This window comes from Megalobrama amblycephala, linkage group LG1 (assembly GCF_018812025.1).
Source record: "Megalobrama amblycephala isolate DHTTF-2021 linkage group LG1, ASM1881202v1, whole genome shotgun sequence".
In the NCBI taxonomy this organism is placed as follows: domain Eukaryota; kingdom Metazoa; phylum Chordata; class Actinopteri; order Cypriniformes; family Xenocyprididae; genus Megalobrama; species Megalobrama amblycephala.
This window is the reverse complement of record NC_063044.1, coordinates 65406368-65431056: the sequence shown is the minus strand read 5'-3', so window position 1 is coordinate 65431056 and position 24689 is coordinate 65406368. Positions and strand designations below refer to the sequence as shown.

Genomic DNA, 24689 nt, shown 5'->3' with positions numbered 1-24689 from the left:
ATTCATCACATCCTGCATATATTTACAGCTATTTACAAAACCAGGAAAACACATTATATTAACAATGAATAACGTCATTACGCTGAACTCAGCTTGATCACTGTCAGAGCTTAAGAGTTTTGATCAAACCGCCAGTGTTATTTTTTTAGTGCTTTTCACAATCCATGTGGTTTCAAAGCAGAAATTTATGCCTTAATGTCTTGATGAGTTTGAGATAAATCAGGAATAATAATTTCCTCATGTTTGTGACAGCACTGAATCAGGCTGAGTTTCCTCCTGATCTTCAGTCTTCTTCAGCGGTATTGACTCGTGTGTTTCTTCTGTTTTCTGCTTCTGCTGCGATCTTTTGAGTCGTCTAGATCTCACTGCCTTCTGTGTTTAGAGAAAGACGTGTCATTTAAACAGTGTCCATGAAACATCCTCATACTTTTGGAGAATCATGTAGTATGAAGTTAAAGTCTTCTGATGTTGCAAATCTCAAATCAACACAGCTTTATAAATGATACTGACCTGACAAGACTGCAGACAGTTTGTGATCTCTGTAAAGTCAGAGAAAAACAGAGAGAAGAGATATTAGCGGATCTGTTTGAATCTGATCATTCTCAATTAAATTGAATAAATATTCACATAAACCTTTGAAAAAATGACTTATAATTTTAATAACTGCTGTTACTTTTAAAGAAAATTTTAATATTGACTCTGAGTGGTTTAAGACACTAAAAATTTAACCCACTTTAAGTTAAAAACTGAATTTAATTGCTGCCTAAAACAGATATGGAAAGATCCCTGATATACTGCAGCTCAATCAATGACCTGAATGAACCAGAGAGCAAATAAACACAAAGATTGAACTACAACACACACAGACATCAACACTTATCACACATGCCACAATAAGAAAGATCTGAATAATGTTTTTATTACAGATGTGCTCCACATCTCTCAGGTCATGCGATGATCTTGTGTTGTTCAGTGTTTGTGAGGTCGTGATATAGTAACGCTGTTCTCTCTGTAATCGTCATTCATCTTCACTACGGTCACGTACACACTGCAGCTAAATTCAGTTTAAGTTCATCTTTTAGTGTCTAATCCTGTTCTGTTCACACACAGTTCAGTAAAATACAGGAGTGAAAACCGCATACAGTGTGAACCGAACTGAACAACTAGTTGTTGATGTATTTATTGTGCATTGGAGATGTGTCTCTCTTCTGTCTGCGGTGAATCACAGGGAAAGCAGCACGAGCCTCGATTCATTTGTTTGGTCGGAAACAGCGAACAAGAACAAGCCCACAATAAAACAAAATAAATCCAAAAGATTTACCCAGGTGAAAAAAAAAACATTTCAATAATATACTTAAGAAGTACTAAAGGAGAATTTTTAGTATATTATTTTTATGTATATTAAGTACAAAATTAGTGAGCAAAAATAGAGCACTTTAAGATCATCTTAAGGCTAAGTGTACTCAACTGTGCTATTTTGAGACACCATGAAATATGAATTAAAATGTGCTTTTAATATACTGTCTGTATTTAAAAGATATATTTAGTTACTACTTATAGTACACTTGAACCCATAGCGTGCTACAAGTGGTAACTATAACTTAAATACGGAGATAGTATATTAAAAGCACATTTTAGTTCATATTTCATGCTGTCTCAAAATAGCACAGTTGAGTACACTTAGATGTTCTTAAGATGATCTTAAGAAGTACTGAAGATGAATTTTTAGTATATTAAGTACAAAATTAGTGTGTGAAAATAGAGCACTTTAAGTATATTATTGAAATGTACTTTTTTCACCGGGGTTATGCTGAAAACAAGACAAAAATATCCCGTCCCGCACCTGCTCACTTTAATAACTCCATAAATTCAACTGCTTTATGACCCAAGCTTACACTAAAAGCGCAAAAACGCTTATAATAAGTGGACATGGCAACACTCTGTGAAGCAGCTCCATGACGCCTCCGTTGACTGTGATTTAGTTAAAAATGCTGAACATAACGAGTCTTTTGTCGCTGTAATATTTTAAAATAGCGAATACCAAACATGAGATACCAGGACATTGCTATGGTTACCATGGTGTCAATCATCACAGTTTCAGGAGCGAGATTTATTATAAGATTATTATGAGTCTGAGATGAACAGCGTCCAGATACACCTAAAGTGAGTGTGTTTGAGTCTCTCAGTCACTGTCAATCAAACAGCAGCAAATCAACACAAACACAGACACACAATCTGTGTTAAATATGTGAATGAATCAGACTTCAGGCACTTTAACTACAGCAGAAACTAAAGGATTGATCATTTATTTAATGAATCGTGTTTGTTCTGAAGAAAGACAAATGATTGAGAGAAAACATGAGACAAGAAAACAAATGAAGATCAGCTCATGTGATGGAAATGATCTGATGGTTTGTAAGAGAAACAGTTTATACTCACTGGATGCAAATAATCCTGAAATCAGCACTGATACGGCAAAGAAACATTCAACCGGAAAGACGATGAATCTCAGATCTCCAACCAAACGATCACCATTCACTGAAAAACACGAGAATATTTGAGAAATTAAATCAGTCTATATTTGTATAATCCTGATGATTTCTGCTTCAATGTGAGACACTTCAAAGTATTTCTGTATTCACTCAAGATTAAAATGATTCTTATTAATACATGTTTAAAGTATTTATTTACCACAAACTTTATTCTGGAAATATTGTCCTCAAAATGTTCATTTACCTGTTTTCAGTATCAGTTCAGTTATTAGTGCAGCGGAGGTCAGTAAAATAAAAACAACCGATCCAAACACATAAACCGGGACAAACCGATGAAAATCTGTAATGAAAGTTTAAACATTTAATATGAAGATCAGATACACAGAAAAACATAAATATACACATTTAAAATGATTCATGAGTCTTTGTTTGCTTGATTTAAGTGTTTAGTTTCTTATTAACTGTTTGTAATTAATGTGTTGTTTGATATGATTGATTTCAGCCCTTCATTCTTCTACAGATTGTTTATCACAATCATTATTCATATTTTATTTTATTACAGTGTTGAACTATGATGAATTCAACTGATAATTACTGTTAATTAATGAAATCAATCAATGTAAGTGATGAGCGTCAGATTCAGTCATTTCCATCAGAAATCAGATTTATAACTATTAAAGCTAAAATAATAAAACACAGGGACCGTTTTTATGTGTCTCTTCTAAACACACAAATCTGTTAATATTTCTAGTCCTGCGTGTTTAATATCATGAACTGCTGAAGGATTTAACTGTACATGAATTCAAACTGATGAAGAAAAACATCAAACAGAGAAGATGATCAATACTGTACCTTGAGATAAAGAGATATAATAATATGGATCTGTGAACTTTATAACTGTCCAGAGTATCTGCAGGAGCACCAGCACACAGCCCCATCCGATAGGATCTGTAGATTGATCAGAGTCAAATAAACAATCACTTCTCTTATATATAAAAAAAAGTGTCCAAGTTTTTTTATTATTTTTTCTTATTACAGGATATCAGACAGGACAGTGAGAGAGAGAGAAGATGAACGACACACAGATCAGATTATATCCTGATCATGTGATCAACTCTGTCACGACTCTGACATTTAATAACAATGAACTTTATCATGAAAACACTTTGTAAAATAAACTAATATTTAATAGATCAATGACGTGTTGTAATTGCAAACATTATTAAAACATGATCATACCTGTAGTTTTCTCCAGTGTCATGATGTAAAAACCGATCATCACTGCATTCATCACTAATGTGAAGATCATCATCACTGTTCTTATGACTGATTCTGAACCTGAAAGAGACGAGAGAGAGAGAATGATTTCATGACAGAAATAGAGCTGATCAGAGATCAGAGGATAAACTGAATAAAGACTCTCAATGTGAAGATGATCAGAGAAACATCTGAACTCTGATCATCATGATTCAAATCACTGAAGAATCAAATGATTCATTTCTGCTGGAGATTGAACAGAAATCAATGAATCATGATTATTGATGAATGATTGACAGATGAACGAATCATGATTATTATTGATCTGATCATCTGAAGTTACTCAAAACAGTAAATACATATTAATAATTAGTGTGTGTTTGTGCTCATGGTTCATTATATTCCCTTGCTTGTGTGTAAACCTCTAGCAACCACACCAAATACCTTAGCAACCGCACAACAACACCCTAGAAACCACCCAGAATACCCTAGCAACCGCACAACAACACCCTAGAAACCACCCAGAATACCCTAGCAACTTTATCGCAACACACAACAACTTTATCTAATATAAACACGTTACAGTGAATCAGATCAGATCAGAGTAACGTGTTTCTCACACTGATGATCAATATAACAGAGATATTGATGCAGTTCAACAGAGATCAGATCAGAATTTATCAAATACTCACAGCCGACTCTTCTGCATCTATAAAACCATCTGTCATTCGTCATCATCATAAACACTGGTAAAATGATAATGATGATGAATCCTAAAAACAGCAGAGAAATCATATTAATGTTAGATATTCTCAGATCACAGTAAATCAGTTTGAGTGAATAATGAGTGTTTTAAAGTGACACTGGAGAAGATGAACATGTTCAAATGTGTTGATCTGAACCATCAATAAAATAAACTCAAATCATTATGAATATGAATCACCTGCTCCAGCAGATCCAAACGTGTAAAACAGGAGGATGAATTGTAAAGTAGGCAGAATATCAGAGATCATATCAGCCACGAGGCCAAATATTTCAATTATCCGTCCTTTTTTCTTTCCAATCTCTGTGACTAAAACTATAAGAGAAACATTTTCAGTTATTAAGATCTTATTTGATTCAGTTTTGAATCATTATAACGACAACATTTACAACAATAAACAATAAAATCAACAACAAAAGCAGAAGAACTGAACAAATCATCAAATATTATAACATATATTATCAATAACAGTAATGAAGTCATTCAATAACCTTCAAAAACCCTTAATGTTTCTAATAAAAACTATATTATGATATTTAATGAAAAGATCAATATGTATTTCTATAATTCTCTAAACCACAACATCAGATCTGAATATTAAAATGTGTTTAATCTAGTGTGAATTCAGATTATTCCAGTAAAGTCATGAAGGAAGTTCAGATCAGTGAATCTGATGAACAGTTTCATCTCGTCACTCAGTGAGTCTCTGTTTCTGACAATAAATCACAGAAATACTCACGGTAAATGATTTTGCAGAAGCAGCACAGAAACACGACTGAAAACAGGACTATAATCACGACTCTGTCAAATACAGCAAAATTCAGAAGTTTTTGCCAAGCAGTCGAAAAAAGAGCTGGAAGAAAGAAAGAGATCAAAACAAATAATATCAAATATTAATCAAACTATAAATAATAATAATAATAAGTACAGGTGAGAAGAATGACAAAACATTTAACTGAGAGGGGTTTATGTAAATCATCGTGTTTTACTATAATTTACACTGACAGTCTCTGTTATAATCTGAGGTTCATTGGGTTTACACTGGTGTAAAGTGCTTTAGTGCTTTAATACACACTATATACGAGTCTACATGTATTGAGCGACGGGTCAAAACTAAACTAGATCAAAACTAAAATATAAACTGGACGCTGCTGTCATTATAATCACTGAAGATCGACACTGTAAACACAGACTGCAGATTATAAACAGATTCATGATGAGGAATAATTTGGCTGTAATTGTAATTTTAAACTCAGTTGAGTTGAAGGTAATGTAACATATTTTAGTGTGACATTTGAAGCAGATTTTGTTCATAATCAGCTGTAGATCAGGGTGAATTTAATAAGATCATGAAATGTGATTCAGTCCTATAAACATACAGAGATTCACTGAACACATGAAGGATCATATTAACATAAATCATGTATCATGTGGATCTGCTTAATGTTTCTGCACGTTATGATTTATGTCATGTTGTTCTTTAAGCTATGCTACACAAAATTCAGATTTACAATTATATTAAAAATTCTGACAACCACAAATTTTTCTCATCTGTTATTGTACATTTTGATGTGCTCATAATAATAAAGGCTGATTGATATTTGTATTTGTTTACCTGAATAAGCAACAACTGAGAAAACAACATATTCTGCAACATAACTGTAATTCAGAATCCATGTTTTAATCTTGTCTGTAAAACAGAAAAGGTAATAATCACAATCACAATATCATATAAACACCAACACAATGAAATGCAAATGCCACTAAAACACTGATTAATGTTGAAGGTTTATTCAACTTTCATTTGTTAAATCATTCACACAAAGATTATATATGAAGTCTGAACATCTGGGTTTGATTTATGATTTATTTTCTGATCTCTAATAAACTGATCACATGACTCATACCTGTAAAATCTATAATATATGGAGCCGCCCAGAGTATCAGGAGAGGTCTCAGAAAATAAAGAGCACAACAACAGACCGTCTCATTCACAGATCCTGAAACACAAACAGATATTAATCATGAGATGTTACTGATTTACAGTGACAAGAATAAGTTTGTGAACCCTTTGAAAATATCTGGATTTCTGCACTGAAGCTGCATGGCTTTGTTTCCTGGCGGATAGATAAAGATCTCCGCACACTAGGTTCTCGGAAAACCTGTAGAAGTCAGCCAATCAAATTCAAACTTTTGCCTTCGTAAAAGTGTTCCCAGTTTTACATGCTATATGCATCTATATCTATGGGCTAAATTCCAAGCTCGGAGCCCTCGATCCCCTTGGACAGCACGCCAAATACACATATATTATTTTTTTTTTATTTATTTTTTTTCCAGTCATTTGTAAGTGTGAACTTGTGAAAGCAACTGCCACAGGTAATCGGGCATTATTTATTTAAGATTTATTGTTGCCATTATATCGTAGATTCAAATCTATAAATCAAAATATGTATTGCATTTTTGAAGGAAAGGTTCAGCACCCAAGGCTATTACCTCAATGGTGTAGGGGAGAGTGGGGTAAGATGAGCCAGTTTTTACTTATGTGGTCCTCAAGATAAGGGAAAATGAGGCAGAAGTACAATGAAAGTAATTTCATGATGTTTCCTATCATTTTAAATGATCAGAATACATCTATGACAAAGGGTTCTAAAAATATGGCTTCTTATAAAAAAGTGTTCCTCTGGCTCAATTTACCCCAGGTTAGGGGTAAGTTGAGCCGAGTCAGTAGGTGGGTGTAAACTGACCATCTAACTGAATCTGAATCAAACCCATTGGAAATTTTAAAGATAATGTACCTATTTAAAAACTAATTAATATTGATATTCTTTGTAAACATATTTTACAAATATTTATTTTTTTTAAACCTAAATTTAAGAACATAAAACCAACCAAATGAAGTTGAAATTTCAGTATCTTTAATTGTTTGCATTTCTGAAACAATATGTTGAACATCAAAGTTGTAACCTTCCAAAAAACAGACTAAACAGAGAGTTTGTTGAGTAAAATTAAATAAAAACTAAATAAGAATGAATAAATGTCACTGAAACTAATAAACATTTTAGTCAAAAGGTTCTTGACATGGTAGTTTTTCTGCAATGTCGACCATGTTAGGCCATTAGAGACTACAGGAGTAAAGATATATATGATTAAACATCCTCTGGTTCGTATCAGAGAAGGATTTGGTGTACTTATACACTGTTCCTATCAAATAAACTCGAAAATAAAGATAAACTAAACCAGTTGTGTAATATTACATTGAAATGACACCAGTTTATACTTCAGATTTAACTTAAATTCATTGCCTTATGGTGGGGTAAGTTAAAACGCTGGCTCAATTTACCCCACAGCATTTGGCCCACTTTGCCCCATAGCTGCCATTTTAGGAAAAGCTAGCTAGCTTACCAATTCAGAATAATATTTAGCGTATAAATAAATATAAATTTATTTATACGTTGCTAAATCACCAATATGCATCATAAATATTTTTATACCTGGACAAATTTGCTTTGATGAAACAGCCATTACATCTGTAGTGTTAAACTTTGACAAGCCAAAAACCGTTTTTAAAGTAAATAAGGGACTTCCACTCCTCCCATGTGCTTCTCCTTTTCACAGTCTGTCAGAAATGATGGATGGTTCTTAAATATATGGTCACATGACAATAAAATGTTACGGATGGCAAGATATAGGGGGTGGGTCAACTTACCCACTGGCTCATCTTACCCCACTCTCCCCTACAGTGTCTTTGCGTGGATTGCTGAAGCAGATTGGCAGCAAAAGCCATTTTAGGATAGTTTGTGATTTGGTCTTAGTGACCTAGGAGTCCATGGCCGTAAGGTCGGAGGGTGACACCACATCTACACCGGACGCGAGCGGCGCAATGACTCCGTGAGATCTTGTCTCGGTGTGAAATCGTTCCGGCAATCAACAGGTTTGTGGTCTTGGAGTCCAGACGAATCTTCTAGTGTGTGCGTTCAGAGGATAATAGTGCTAAAAATCAGTTGAAACTGCCATTATGTCTGTGGTCTCCCACAGTTTTAAAATTGGTCAAGATTTGAAAATCGTCTAGTGTGTACCAGGCCTAACTCTCTCTACCCTGCCCTGTCAATGAACACTCAATGCCTTCAATAACATTTTGAAAAGTACAACGATTTGTGTGTTATAAGTTGAGCCAGAGTGTGTTTGTTTGTAATTGTGACTTCAGAACATACAGTATTTATGAGAAATCAATGCTATTTTCACAAACTTATTCTTGACACTCTATTAACAAACATATATGTGGCTAAAATATCTCAGGAGTGTGATTGTCATCATTAGAGGACAGCTTTTTCTTAAAATATGACATGACAGTGAATTAAAAAAAAAGTAACTTAAAGTGTAGGAGCACTTGTTCTTGTAATTAATATGGTGTAGTGTCATTTTGAGATTGATATATGATTAGAAACACTCACCTTCAGAAACACCCCAGAAGACAAAAGCAAAAATCATGATCATATTTGGACAGAAGACTAGATACAGATGAAGATGGAGGAATGAATCTAAAGAAACAATACAAAACAATTATGTCTGAATTAATTAAATATGTAGTAATTTTAAATATGTAATAATAATATCAGTTATATATGTAATAATAATATTGTTAATCAGTTTAATTTTAACTGATTAAATGTTAATTAAAAGCCCTAAATGGACTTTATTATGGCCAGAGTATCTTTTCTTACTTTTCTGATCAATTTTAGGCATCTTTCTATATATTTCTGATCACCAGTAGACAGACAGCAGAGCAGCAGTGCAGAACAAGATGCATTGTGGGTATTTTTACACTCAGGGCTTATGTTGTTTACTGTTTACAACAGTCTAGTGTCTATGACTATTTCAGTGGCATGTGTTGGCACAGACAAGCCAATAAATCCCAGGGTAGACTGCAATAATGCACAAAGAGCGAATCTGTCTTCATTAAGTGACCTCTCTCTAGACGTCCCCAAGCTGACACACACACACATGCACACGCACACACACACACACACACACACACACACACACACACACACACTCATCATCTTTCTTAAGTGTTTACTTACTAAGTAGACTCAGTTCCAATTTAGTTTCAGTTGAAAACACAGGTGACTCTTTGTTGTAAACTTTACATGTGTATGTTCCCTCATCTTCAGCTCTCAGTTTGTCCAGACGGAGGGAGAAGTTTCCATGTTGAATCTGATCAGTAAAGAAATGAGCTCTATCATGATAATCCTGCTGCTCTGGTCGACTCTCTCCATCTTGATACAAAATCAGAGCCTCTCCTTTACTTCTCCATTCCACCTTCAGATCTTCCATTGGTAAATGTTCATAACAAGGCAGAACCATTGAACCTCCAAATAAAACAACTGAAGGACCAGAGGGACCTTTCACAATCAACCCTAAAAAACAAAAAGACATTTTGTTTATAATGTGGAATTCTGTTGAGGCAAAAAAAAAAGTGAATGATATTTTGTACATCAAGATGCACTATCGTATCGAAATAAGATAGAGCAGCACTGCCACCAGAAACGTACTGCAATGGGACATTCAGAAAGATTTACTAATAAATGTCTGCAGTGCCAAAATAGCTCACTGTCAACTGTTTGACCTTCTGCATTAAAAAAAAAAAAAAAAAAAAAAACTTCTTTATCACAAGACACATAATATCAATAAATATCACATACACATTAAATAAATTGATGAACTTAGAGGAAACTGATGTGCTGTAAATTGACAAAAAAGTTCCTTTTCTTTCAGGTGTGTAGAGCCAAGAAAATACTTGAAAATAAACAAAAAATGAAGACTGAAGAGGTCAAAAAAAATAATTTATTTTATAAACTACATGGTGCAAAAAAGTGCAAGTGCATGGGAATTAAAAACAAAGAAGCTGAGGGCTGTTTCATAAAACAAGATTAGAAAACAAGCCAGGCTTATTTTACTTAGTCAGACTTGTTGTCAGCGAATTCTGTTTCATAAAACAAACTTAAATTAGTTCAAACTCAGTTACTCTGGCAACTTATGCTGGGAAACTAGCCTGGTCTGGAGCAGGCTAACTGTCAGGCTAAGCCGAGCTCCTCTAACACTGACCAATAGGAACGCAATGATATTACAGCTGACTCTCTCACATACAATTATTTGACTTTATTAACATATACACACACATTTACTAAATAGTGCTAAATAAAAAATATATATTGATGTAAGTTTAAAGCATTTTTTTTATTAAAAGGTAAGTATGATGAGAAACAAAACATTTAAAGAGAAGTAATTTCTTAAAAATTAAGTGTTATATAGCCCACTGAATCATTCTCAGACTTAATACTGACAACAATGGAAGCACTTGGGAGAGAACTGTCAGTAAACCTTATTTCTTAGCACAGAAGAATACAAGAGGATTACCAAATCATTGTTTTAAGTGTGAAAATTTAGCAAAAGTAACACAGAAATTCAAAATCAATAGAACTGTGACAAGGCCCCTGAAACAATCAGGCCTTCATTTGTAAGCTTTCATTAAGTGAGGAGTGATTTTTTTGCTAGACAAAGAGCAGGAGAAATACCAAGTGAGTGTTTCAGAGCCAGCAAAAGCTATGAAAAGAGTGACAGAGTAAGATGCATCCTGCTGAAGTGACATGCATGGTTGTTCACACTGAAACTACCCACTGTAGTCAAAGCACAATAAAGACAGCTAGCCTTTTCCAAGGCCCATATTTAATCTATACTCTGGTCTCATATATATATATATATATATATATATATATATATGTATATGTATATATGTGTGTGTGTGTGTGTGTGTGTGTGTGTGTGTGTGTGTGTGTGTGTGTGTGTGTGTGTGTGTGTAAAACCTACAGGTTTTCCTTTCTTACTGGCTAAATGTTTTGTGCCCAATATTTAATTAGATTGTTTTAAAATATATGAATACATTTCTCTCCGGTTTTGTTTGGCAGTAGTACTCTTTATGGTTATTAGAAGAGCAGAAATTAAAATCACAAAATTAAAAATGAAAATAAATATGCACAGACTAAATTTTAATTGATAAGATGAATCTAAACTCAGTAGCTAATTGTCCCAAAGTATATTTATTTACCGCATTACAATAATCCATTTACAGTTAGGTACTATCATAAAAATACACTTACTTGTAGGTTTGAAAGTGTACATAAGGCACATTTAATGTCAAACATCAAATATTTTAGCGAAATGTGTATTTTAGAATATTGCGCTTCTATTGCATTCCGTCTGTTTAGCGCGCATGCGCGCAGCAGCGCTCGTTCACTGTGAAGTTTAGCCGCAAAATGGAAATATTTGCATTACTTTCTAACATTTACAGATGGAGAATAAACTTGTGAAAAGTAAGTTATGCACTAAGGAAAACACCATGTCTCAAACGCATAAAATAGCACAAAATGTATGCCGTTTCCTATGGTGGATCGATTTGATCCATGATCGACCTCTAGGGCTGCTTAAGAAAAGCGTGCACGCGAAATTATCTTGACTACTAGGTAAACCTGGATCGAATTAGCGGGACTGCGTGAACTTCAATTACCTTTTAAGAAACCGTTTTAGCCCAAACTCATTTGTTAGGTTAATTCAAGTCAGGTTTTGGAGATTAATCCTCGCTTTTCTTAGCATCTTTTATGAAACAGCCCTCAGATGTTTCAGCAAGTTGCTCTCCTCAGTGCTCAATATGCAACAAACAGTCACCCTCTTTCTTGATAGACAAGTAATTGAAAGCAATCAGCTGAATCCAATTGTCACAATTATCAATCAATTAACACAAGTGTCACTGCAGGAGTCTAATAGTTAGCAAACATGGCACAAACTAGGCTTGTTTGAGATGAGTAGATTCTGCACAGAACCGCGCAGAATTTAGGCCTACTCATTTACTCAGAATTTGATCACCACAAGATGCATGCCGGTTAGAAATGTGTCCGAGGGTGGGCCGCCTTGCTCTGATGTCATGCCGACGTGTGTCAAAAAAGTCTCGTGAGGGCGAGGCGGCCTCATCGGATTCTGCAGTCGAGCGCAGTTGCTCTCCACTGACTGCGCTGACCAAAAGCACGATGGGAAACGACTTGCTGACGACACAGCTTTATTGGTTTAAACAACTTTTTTAAAATGTTTGATTTTAAAACTCTAATATCACGTTTTTAGGTGTAAAAATAATGTGTGAATATCCCAAAACTCTCTGACAGTGCGATCTCTCTTTGGGTTATATGATTGATGTCATTTATTAATAAATAAATAAATAAATAAATATATATATATATATATATATATATATATATATATATATATATATATATATATATATATATATATAAACATGTATATAATTAAAGTAAAAATGATTGATAAACACATCTTTCGAATGGAAATAAATAACAAGTACTTTGCGTGTATTGTTCATTATGTTTATTGTCATATAAAAGCAACAGAACTTAAATTACATCCAGTTTATCGGCAACACAGCACGAGTGTGAATCCCGTGATATCCGCCTTTGATCTCGTAGGTGTCTGATCCACTACGACAGTGGTTCTCAACCGGTGGGGCGCGCCCCCAGGATGGGAGGGAAAAAATTGAAAAAAAAAAAATCCTATAACCTGAAAAAAAAAAATTGCAAACATTTTTTATCACTAAACTACTGTCATAAAAAGTTATAGTTTTGTATATACATAACTCCTGAATAAAAAATAAAAAGTGTTTGGACTGATTAAAAAAAAAGTTTTGAACAAATTTGATTGGTTTGTCGATAGTGAGGGCAAATGCAGGTGATAAGCGGTTTTATTAAGCGAGTCATTGAGTCGTTCATTCACGATTCGTTCAACGGCCGATTCATCAAGAATGAGACAGATGTTTGTGAATGGGTCATTGAATCTTTGACTCAAACGATTTGTTCAAAACACTGAATCATTCAAAACACGGTTGAGTGTTGCTGTGAGATCTTTGTTTGGATTCATCGGATCTATTTTCGCTGCTAAAATAGACCAAAACAGTCATTATTTCGTCTAAAATGTAAGTGACTTAATATTATTAACTTGTTTGTTGAACTGTCATATCAGTGTCACATTTTCAATCGCGAGGTGATGGTCAATTAAGTGATGGTCAGTTGTCAGCTCTCTTGGTCGTCAGGTCGTGTGATGCTGAACTGTATTCAAATGTTATAAATATAAAAACACCACATTTTGAAATTTAACTGCAGTATGTCAGTTTAGTTTATTTGTGTGTGCTGCGTTCATAGACTTTAGAAAACGGCGCTCATTTGTTTGATTTCTCCTCGAGAAGCTGCGCAAGCCTCAAAAGTTTAAGGTCCTTGCACCCTGACTGAGTCCGAAACTGTCGTATTCGTTTTTTCATATTCGTCATTTGGTGGATCAATTGTCAAAAACCCCTCAAAATATTTGCTACGGATGCGAAAAATGCAGAAAATCGAACCATCCGAATTAATTTTTATGACGGACGGAAGTTTCAGAGGCTGCAAACGTATAAAACGTGAGGTATATATATATATATATATATATATATATATATATATATATATATATATATAGCCTATATATACACAGGGTGCGATTTGTAGGAGTTGCTACTCCACAAACCACCAACAGAGCATATAAAATACCAAAAATAAAAATCTTTTTTTAAAACATCGCCACGTAAACCCCTGCGTTAATATAGAACTGTCTCTTTACCACCACAACAAATGGGACACTTTTCAGACGCGCATTCCGACTTCGTCTCAGCGCCAGCTAGGCTCAAGTCAAACAAGAGCGGAAAAGGTGCAGGTGACGACGAGGGAGCTTCAGTTGAACAACAGTGAATTGCGGTCAGATGAGATTTTGTCAGGCTATGTCTGTAAAACTCAGAAAAATGAACACGACTGTCCAATCAGCCGTTATACTGTGCTCGTGGAGCGCACTCAAGAATTGCATGCGCAAATGCGCCGGCGCGCGCTGCATAATGACTTTATTATAGCTTAAATAAAGCGCAAAAGAAACTACGAGCAATGATGGTCGTTGTTCTGTTGTAAGTGAAGTCATGAAATTGCCAAACATGCTATTAAAGCTGCCTCAAAACTGTGCATGCATGTATGTATGTTGACATGGTTTTAAAGCTATTGTTATCCAATTTGTTGGCCTTAAAACGTCTTAAAATGCACATATGTACACCAGGGAAATCTAAATTTTCTCGTGGGAGCATGCCCCCGTACCCCCCTAGCAAACAACATTTTCTGACCTCGGGAATTATGAAACCCTGCGTACGGTCCAGCTTTAATTCTATATAGTAAAATCTGAGGTAAACGTGTATGCACTGTGATCAAAAATAAATGTTATTCTATTCTCGTTATTCTATTAATAACTACCGATTGATTTTGCATTTCTGTCAGAAATTAAGAATTATTAATGTCATTTTAGTGGTGCAAATATCTAAGCTATGTAATACTTCAAATCTCAAGGTTAAATCAGAAGATTTAAAAAAAAAAAATGTTTCTGTAACAGCTGCCAAAAAAAATAGTATATAGCACTGTGGTTTTAACAAAAAAAAAAAAAAAAAAAAAAAAAAATTCAAAACATCCTCCCCTCTGTTTTTTCACAAATCGCACCCTGTATATATATATATATATATATATATATATATATATATATATATATATATATATATATATATATATATATATAAACGAATAAACTAGTCAGAATAAAGCTTTCCTTTAGTTTTTGTGAAATGCTCACACGCACTGGGGCCCCAACTGCAATGATCCAGCTTTGGGGGGGCCCAGCTTGCAAAAGGTTAAGAACCCCTGCACTACGAGAACAGAGAACTGTCCGTCTGTCCTGCACTTTTTTCACTCCTCCCCTGACTGCAGCCGATTGTAAAATATACAATCACAGCAAATAAAGAAAAGAAAAAAAAAAGAAAAAGACAATTACAAAAAACAAGAAAGTTCTAGTTCTTCATTCATGCCATGAAAAGAATATTCTAAAAGCAACTCATGTAAACACCTTAACCATAATATTGTCTTATTCAGAATAAGGTCAATAATTAGATTACTGCTGTCCATGTAAACGTAGTTAGTGTTTCCAGTCACGTGAATGCTTCACTTTGCGTGTAGGAATGTTTGAACCCAGACCAATAAATGGAAGTCCATTTAGTAACATTTTAAATATATAACAAAATATTTTCAAAAATATTACATTGTCATATTCTGTCATATAACTGGTAAAACAATAAAATGACAGTACAATTTACTTGCCTTTAACAACTCAGAAGGTAGCCTAATAGTATTATTATAATGATTGTTTTTGTTGTTACATTTAATTTATTGCCACGTACACTTTAATATGTGAATTATATTATCAGAAAACTCAACTCATAGCGTCGTCATAAACAACGGAGCTGCGCACTCAGGTTTATGGCTGCTGTAAATTTTAAGTACCACAAGATGGCACTGTTTTCGACACTCTTGATGCTCTGAAACGAAAACTATCCAATCAGATTTCTTTTCACCCATATCCCCCACGCCCACCCATGCACGCACATACACACATTTGACTTTAAAACACACAAACGCACCTTTATTTATTCTCATTCTCTCTTGCTCTCGTCATGAGTGTACGCAGATAGATTTTAATAATCTTTTTTTAAAATTATGTAAAAAATAAAAACGGCATTAATTAGCGCCCTCTTATGGTAGGCACAGTGCGTACAGCCGTACAGCCGTACAGCTTCATGCGCCACTGCTCAAGTAGTAGACCAACAAAATGTACCTACATGTTTTTATAATGTTCAAGCTAAATTCAAACCTACTAGCACTTTTTGTCCATCTGTATCTAATTCATCTATGGATATATAGGGTACAACGGGGCTAAAGGCGCCTTTGATTTTATTTTCCTCTTAACCACTAGATGGCACAAAAACTTGCCGCAGCACTTTCCTAAATATCCGTTTTTCAAAATGTACGTGCATATTTGTTTGATCCTTGACGCGATCTCGGGCAGCAAAGCAAAGTTGATTCTGAGGTAGTTTGATCTAATATTTGATGTTTTTTAAAATGTTGTTGATTTAAGTAGCAAATGAGAATCTATTAAATTAATGTTTATATTTTCCGACAAAGGTCTTCTTAATGATTTTCAGTTTTGTTCAAGGTAATTCAAGCAACAGTTTTTCAATAACAGAAGAATATGTAAAAGTATGGACTATGGGGTAAAAAGCACCGCTGCTGTTGGGGCAAAAGGCACAATAATTAACATGATAATGAATAGCTGACTGACTTTTCCATTTCTTGATATGAAATGGTTAGATTCACATAGCAAATATCATATATCAAACTGGGTTTTCATCTTAGAGATAATACCCATTCATGAAACAATCATATATATATTTTTTTTTATTATTTATTTATTTATTTTTTTTTTTTTTTAAATCAATCATAATAAAATATAATTTATTGTTACTGCTGTAAATCAATTAATATTATGGGATCTCCTTCAATGCTTTCAGAATCTTTACTTTTTAAAGTAATTTTGTTTCTGTATTTTTAAAATACATTTTTATATTAACATAGGCCTATTTTAATGACAGTATATTTATTGAACACAAATTAATTATTTTATTTATCAAAATAAACAGAAAATAGTACCAACTTTGCTAAAGTTATTCTTTTGAACCTAGTCATTATTAAAAACATATTATTTTAGCTAAAGTATTTGTATGATTACTGTGTGCCTTTTATGCCATGCCTTATATCCCCCCTCACCACCTCATACATTTATAAGATTTTTAAACAAAATTAACCACTTTATGATTTTTTTTTTTTTTTCACACAAAATCTGTTGCTCCATCAATGTTCAATACAAACATATATATTTTCCCTGCAATCATACACTTTGAGAGTAGTGAAAAGCACAATTTTTCTTAAGGTGTGCCTTTATCTCTGTTGTACCCTACTATAGGTTAGTACAAAGGGATGTGACTAATTTATTTGAGGAGTCATCTTCATCTCAGAACAAAAAGTCAAATTTGACACACTGAAAAAAGAGGCTCTTGACAAACTGTGCAGAAATAAAGATATTGTAATCAAACCTGCAGATAAAGGAGGTGGTTTGGTGGTTATGCCTTGAGCTCTTTATAATCAGGAGGCTCTTCATCAATTAGGAAATTCCACTTACTATCGAGTTTTACCATCAGATCCAACTGCTCAGTTTCAAAGGGAGATTGAGATGTTTCTTCAGGAAGCACATGCTCATCTATTGATTTCTGATAAAGAGATGCAATACTTGCTCAATCATTCTCCAAGTAGGCCAGTTTTCTACACTCTACCCAAGGTACATAAGAGCTTGGTCAATCCACCAGGACGGCCCATAGTAGCTGGAGACAACAGTCTTACTGAACCCACTCTCGAATTTTGTTGATTTTGTTCTGAGACCTTTAGTCACATCTCTTCCTAGTTATTTTAGAGACACAGCAGATTTTTTGCAATGTCTATCAACTATTCAAACTGTTGAGCAGGATGTTATACTGGCAACTATGAATGTGACTTCGTTATATACCAATATTCCACATCATGAAGGCCTAGTGGCTTTAAAAAAATTTTTCTTGATTTGAGTGTTGAAGATGATGGCCTTCTGTCTAATTTATCATTGAAATGGCTGAAATGGTTCTTACTTAAAATATTTTTTTATTTGGAAACCGGAATTATTTACAGATTGAGGGTACTGCCATGGGGGCCACCATGGCTCCTGACTATGCTAATTTATATCTGGGCTTTTTGGAGGATAGATATGTTTTCAACAACAACCCTTTTTTTTTGACAATATCATTCTGTTTAAGAGATACATTGATGACTGTTTTGTTATTTATAAAGGTTCTGCTTGTGATTTTGAGGCATTTTCTTTATATATGAACTGTTTAAGACCTTCTATTAAGTTCACACATCATGTGGGTCTTAGAAATGTTAAATTCCTGGATACTTGTATATCAATTGTTGATAAACAAATAATCTCTTCTCTTTATAGAAAAGATATAGCAAAGAACAGTCTTCTTCATGCTACTAGTGCCCATTCAATCCCCTTAAAATGTGGGTTACCCTATAGTCATTTCTTAAGACTCTATCGTACCTGCTGAGGATTTTGAGACTAAAGACCAGAATCTATACAGATTTCAAATCACATGGATATCCCAACAAGTGGCTTGATACTGTACTTGAGAAAGTCCGTAGTTTACCTGAACATGAAGAAAGTAATTTGATTGCAAATAAAAGAAAGAAAAGTTATTCATGTATTTTTAAATCTACATTTAGCCCATTGAGTAATGATATTAGGAGGATTATTAAGAGTCACTGGCACATTATCTAAAGTGATCCTCAGTTATTGAATGTATATTTTGTGTCTGTATTATTACATAGAATAAGAGAAGTCACAGAAAGCTACTTTCTGTGACTTCTCTGTGTAGATCCTAGAGACTGTGGTCACACTGTGGTACATATGTGATGACCAGTTTTATGAGAGCACCTCACTCTGTGTCTCTTTCATTCTCAGTAACAGTTCGGATTTTACTTCAGCAGAATTAACCCAACATGTACAATCTTTATTATCCTATTTATTCTATCTTTATAATTTGTTTGTGTCTCATTCCAGTGACACTAGATCAGGTGAAAACAACACTGCTCCTATCCAGAAGAGCTTTAATCCTGCAGAGTTTAGATCCAACCCTGATCAAACACACATGAATCTGATAATCAAGATGTTCAGGATATTTGAAGATCACAGACAGGTGTGTTGGAGCAGCAGGCTGTAATTAAACTCTGCAGGAAGGAAGAAGGAAGATCTACAGTAGCAGAACTAAGCCAAAAGCAGGACCTCCTCTGCACTAGAAGTTTTGAGAACCCTTAAAAGACCCACATTGTTATCAGATCTCATTTAAGTCCTATTACCAAATAAAGAGAACCCAGTTAAACAAGCAGCCCAAGCCATTATAGTGCACAGCACTGTGCTTTACAGATGTGATTCATATTATTGATTGCAGTGTTTTCTGTTTTGTTTTTCATCAAATGTATTGCTTTTCATTTAAACCTGGCTTGTTCACATGGTCTTCTGCAAACTAGATAATGTTGTTCTTGAAGAGCAGTGGCTTCCTTCATACACATACTGTATAAAAATGTGCATCTCTAATGCAGGATAAACCCATATTAGAGGGAAATAAACATGTACAATCCCATCCAGGAATACATGTTCAGACTTCAGTATGAAGGAGATTCTTTGCTTTCAGACTGAAGAATTACATCAATGTATGACCAGATCAGTGGTGCATTAAAATGTCTCACAATTATATTTATGAATATAATTGACTGGAATCTCATTCATTAGTTATGCATTGATAATGCAAATGTAATACTGTAAATAATCAACCAAAATAAAATCATGTATTGATTAGGCTCATATTTCTTTTACACTTTATCTGATCACTTACCATCTGTGAAGTCTTTTCTGTTATAATCTAGCAAGATAGAAAAACAATAACAACATTTCAGTCAGAAAGGTAATAAAATCATTAAACTTATAACAGGTTAAATGTTCTGTAATCATTATTATTATTTACTCTTTTAATTATATTTAAATATTGTTGTTTGGCTATTATCAATGATCAATTTAGTGGCATGTGCTGATAATGGACATTCCTTCTGTCTTTTTTTTTTATTTCCTTCAAATTAAACAATTACACCAGTTAATGTACCACAGCCCCAAAAAGTATTTGGACACTTAAGGCTCATTTAAAATTGTCTGAATATCATTATAGTAGATATCAAAACATCAAAGCAAGTATCATTGATTGCTAAAAAATATGCACAAGCACATTTCAAAAACTTAAAATGACAAAACAATAGATGTGTTAAAGGGGTCATATGATGCTAATTTAAAAGTTCATTATTTTATGCATTGGGTGTGATATGGTTGTTAAGTCTGACGTCCAAAGCTTCCGGGTCCAAATGCTCTCTCTCATACCACAAGAAAACAACAGGTGCTAATATACACACACAATGTGGTGTAATACTACAAAAAAAAAAAAATCATAACCTTTATCTCCATACCAAAATCCCAGATGGCCAGACAATAATTCATCTTTTATAAATCGTTAAAATATTAACGTCTGTGATGTTGTGAGCATGGAGACTGTTGTGTAGACTGTAAGTATTTAAAATGTTTAACTTTTTAAAATGATTGATGTTTAATATGAATAAATAGCACTCATAAACGGCCGTCGATGGCATTCTCAAGTGAAACGAGTCGAGGCTTGGACCTGGAAACGGTGTTCCTTACGTCACGACTTAACAAGCGGATAGAATAGGTCAACATACTTTAATGTTAAAGTTCCCCTGTAGTCAATAATTTTATCTCTTAAAACTCATCTTTAATCACCAAAATGACATATTCAAATGTTTTTTCCTGTGAAAAAAAAAATTCTTCATGCCTTAAAATACCTTGAATGTAACTCTTTACCCTTGCCTCATTAAGTATATGGGGATCTATGAATATGCAAATTAGCCCCACCTCCATTCGCTCACACCAGCTCAGAGATCCACTCGGTCAACTTACTGAGATAAACGCTGCACAATGCATCGCACATAACGGTAATTAACATGATTTGCCTTTTGCTTGACTATGTTATCAAACAGCTAATAATATGTTGCTAATGTTACACAAACCATGTTCCCATTCTTCATCTCAGACAGAGTCAGACAGCTGCCTTCTGACAATCAGTATCCTTACAAACGCTTTCAACAACTCAGAACGGCATATAGTTCATCATAACATCGTAATATACATCATACACCTGCTATATTGCTAAATCTACTAGATTTTTCATATCAACAGAAAAATACCATGATAACCTGGTTTCTCATGAATCTCCCTTGCTTCATGGCATAGTAATGATATGCCAAAGCACGCCAGTGATGTGGCGAATTTTGACTCCCTGCCAAATTACTACCCCCCTCATTGAAGTCGCTACCTGATTGCCTGATCCTATCCCCACCCCTAATCCTAAACCTACAAGTACTATTATTGTAGTAATTTTGCAGGGGTCAGAATTCAGCACCAAACCGGCACGTTGACATGATTGGTTACAAGGTAGTTTGTAATGTCAGAAACACCAGCGATTTCAAACCGGGGGTCTTTTTTCACTGTAGTTTTAAAGAGAAAATACTCACCAATGGTGTTGACTTATTCATTTGTTTGTCTTAAAGCATATTAAAAAACACCACATACGCATATAAACAACACTTGATTGTGACCACAGGGGGACTTTAAAAAACACATTATTTTTCACATACTGTAGATTATTGCAGCTGTTGTGGAAATTTTAATTTTTCATATGATTTTTACCTGCATTCTTGTGAAATATGATGCTTATGGAACATGGTTGTTGTTGGCTTAAGTGGTAATGTTTAACATAGTGTTTAACGTAGATGTTAGAAATAGAAAGAGCAAGATAAGGTATGGGAACATGCAAGATGTATGTTAAAAACATGTCTGTGCTAACAATGTGTGGAAAGTTACAGCCGCTAAGAGATGTTCCTAATATGGTAAAAGGACAGAGGCTTCGGCCTTGGAGGTTAGATATATAAAAGTGAGGGGAAGCTTTCGTTCTTGGTCTTACACTCTGCAGCTACTTGTGAGCCTGTATGACTGTCTGAGCTTTCTTGCAAGAAATAAAACTTTCAAAAGACAATTGGACGTGTTTATCTCTTATGCAGTAGAGTCGGTTAATTTTTTGCCACAACACAGCTCTATTGCCAGTCTGTCTGAAACACTGTCTACAAAGCCCCTCCTTCTGAAAAACTGGTGTTCTGGTTGGCCAGCTGACCAGTACATTGTGATTGGTCGAACACCTCAAGTATGTGTCAGAAATGTAACATCCCTTACCATAATCATGAGCTTCAGATTACAATGCTTCTAAAGCATTTATAAACACACAAGCTGATGATCGATCAGAACCAACTTTGCAAGCACGACTTGAGCAGTAGTAAGCAGTCTTTGCATATAGCAGGTGTTGTGCTGAATTTTGACTGCCCACCAAATTATTGCAGATCATATACACGCACAAACACATACATTACACACAAAAGGAAAAGGAAAACATTAAAAAGCATCGTATGACCCCCTTTTAAAAAAGCATGAAGACAAAATTACTGTCATTTTGTGTTTGTGAAACTTTACTTAAACATGTTCATAGTTAATGTGATGAATTACACCTGTTTTAATTGTGACTCAGAGTCCAAAAACCTTTTTGGGCCACTGTACATTTGACCAGCTCATTTATTAACATCTCAGAGTTTTATTTATGATTGGTATTAAACTCACTTTATGTCAAAGTCTGACTAATTTGACTAATGTGTTGGTTAAAACTACAACAGTTTTATTCATCTGTTCACTTACCTGATTTCAAAATCATTTTAGTTGAAAACACACAATCCTGCTGACTGTAAACTTTACATGTGTATTCTCCCTCATCTTCAGCTGTCAGATTGTCCAGACGGAGGGAGAAGTTTCCATGTTGAATCTGATCAGTAAAGAAATGAGCTCTATCATGATAATCCTGCTGCTGGGCCTCTGGTCGACTCTCACCATCTTGATACAGATGAACCAGAGCTTCTGAGTCTGTTCTTCTCCATTCCACCTTCAGACCCTCTACTGGTAAGAGTTTATCAACATAACAGGGCAAAACCACTGAAGATCCCATAGGAGCAAATGGTGGAATGAACCCTGAAAATGAAAAGACGGTAACACTTTATAATAATTTTCATTAATAAATCATTAACAAACATTATATAACACTTAACAGATCATTAGATAATATATATTCATATACCTAGAAACATGAGATAATGTGCTTTTTAATGTATTAATAAATGTATTAAATGTAAATTAAAATGCTTACAAATGTCATTAAACTTTCAATTCATATATGCACTTCTTGAAAATCTACAAATGTCATTAATCTTCAGTTCATATATTACCTAATCCACTTACCTAATGTTTTAAATTTACAAATGTACAAAAATGTGTTTGGTAGCTATGAGTGATCTGGATGTTCAACAGAAAATTTAACAATATAAAAATAACTGGTCCCACTTTATAATAGGTGTCTTTGTAGTTACAGTACATGAAAAAAATTAATTGTTAGGTATGTATTGTACTTGTGTTCAGGTTATATTGCAAGACATTTTTTGCTGCTATTGAGGTGTGTGATATGGGTAAGGTTTGGTGGTATGGGTTGCTTAAGGGGTCAGTTTGATTACTAAGGTAACGCTGTTCAAACTGTTTATATTATATTGTTTTGATAAATGAACAAGTATTTTCTTGAGAAAAATAATTTGTTTTCTCCTGTTGATGTATGATTCCAGGAATATTCTACTTAAGGATATAGTATGCTAAGTGTTGAGGGCACAATAAAAACATGTTTTGCACCAAAATTACAATTAGGCCTATGTGTTGTTATGTCTTTAGCAAGCATTTAGCTAAACTTAACTAACCACCCTTTACACAAACGTTGTTACAGTAGCTAAAAGTCCAATGCCCATAAAGGTACTCAATTATTAATAGTTAACACTTAACCCAGACTCACCCAGGATACTCTCTGTTTGACCCACTTCCATCTAGCAGATGATACAGGGCAATACAATATCGTACAAACAGACTGAGAAATATTTATTTTCCAAGAACTGTAGCCTCAATAACTCCTATATAAAATGTATTGTGTTTAGACTGTTTGAGTATCCCAAATATAACAATCTATTTTTAATCTGCTACCAGTATTCTTTTAACTATTCTCGTAATCAGTCATTTGTTGACCACTTATGCACATTATGAATTTAAATTGCTTGTCTTGATTTTGATTACAATTTATTTCTATTTATTCTTTTTATATATTATTGGATTAATTCATTGAAATTTGTTGTTCTTTTAATGTTTGTCAAAAATTGCAAACTCTGTATTATATAATAATAATAATAATATCTCCTAGAAGATTAGGGAGAATTCCTGATGGGCCACTAAAAAATTGGCCTACCACTTTGATATAAGGACAGTTTTACACGGGACATGCAAAGTGCAAGTCTCCAGTTCATTTTCAATGAGAGACACACGGAAAGCAGCAAATC

At 34.2% G+C, this 24689-nt stretch overlaps 1 protein-coding gene across 3 annotated transcripts in view; it reads right to left on the bottom strand.

Annotated features, from left to right (window-relative positions):
- LOC125279959 (polymeric immunoglobulin receptor-like) overlaps positions 1-24689 on the bottom strand; it is a 52563-nt gene that overhangs the window by 15521 nt on the left and 12353 nt on the right. Inside the window, exons 5-19 of one of the 3 annotated variants that reach the window (XM_048210198.1) lie at positions 22966-23292; positions 20000-20026; positions 9594-9929; positions 8964-9050; positions 6420-6512; positions 6128-6202; positions 5252-5365; positions 4693-4827; positions 4442-4522; positions 3732-3830; positions 3345-3440; positions 2737-2832; positions 2440-2538; positions 511-539; positions 119-369 (exon numbers count right to left, since the gene is read on the bottom strand). In XM_048210198.1, the coding sequence (XP_048066155.1) occupies positions 238-369; positions 511-539; positions 2440-2538; positions 2737-2832; positions 3345-3440; positions 3732-3830; positions 4442-4522; positions 4693-4827; positions 5252-5365; positions 6128-6202; positions 6420-6512; positions 8964-9050; positions 9594-9929; positions 20000-20026; positions 22966-23292 (1826 nt within the window). In that variant the 3' untranslated portion in view covers positions 119-237. Of the gene's footprint in view, positions 1-118; positions 373-510; positions 540-2439; positions 2539-2736; positions 2833-3344; positions 3441-3731; positions 3831-4441; positions 4523-4692; positions 4828-5251; positions 5366-6127; positions 6203-6419; positions 6513-8963; positions 9051-9593; positions 9930-19999; positions 20027-22965; positions 23293-24689 lie in introns of those variants that run through there. The other 2 variants (XM_048210190.1, XM_048210205.1) reach the window with 2 other exon arrangements.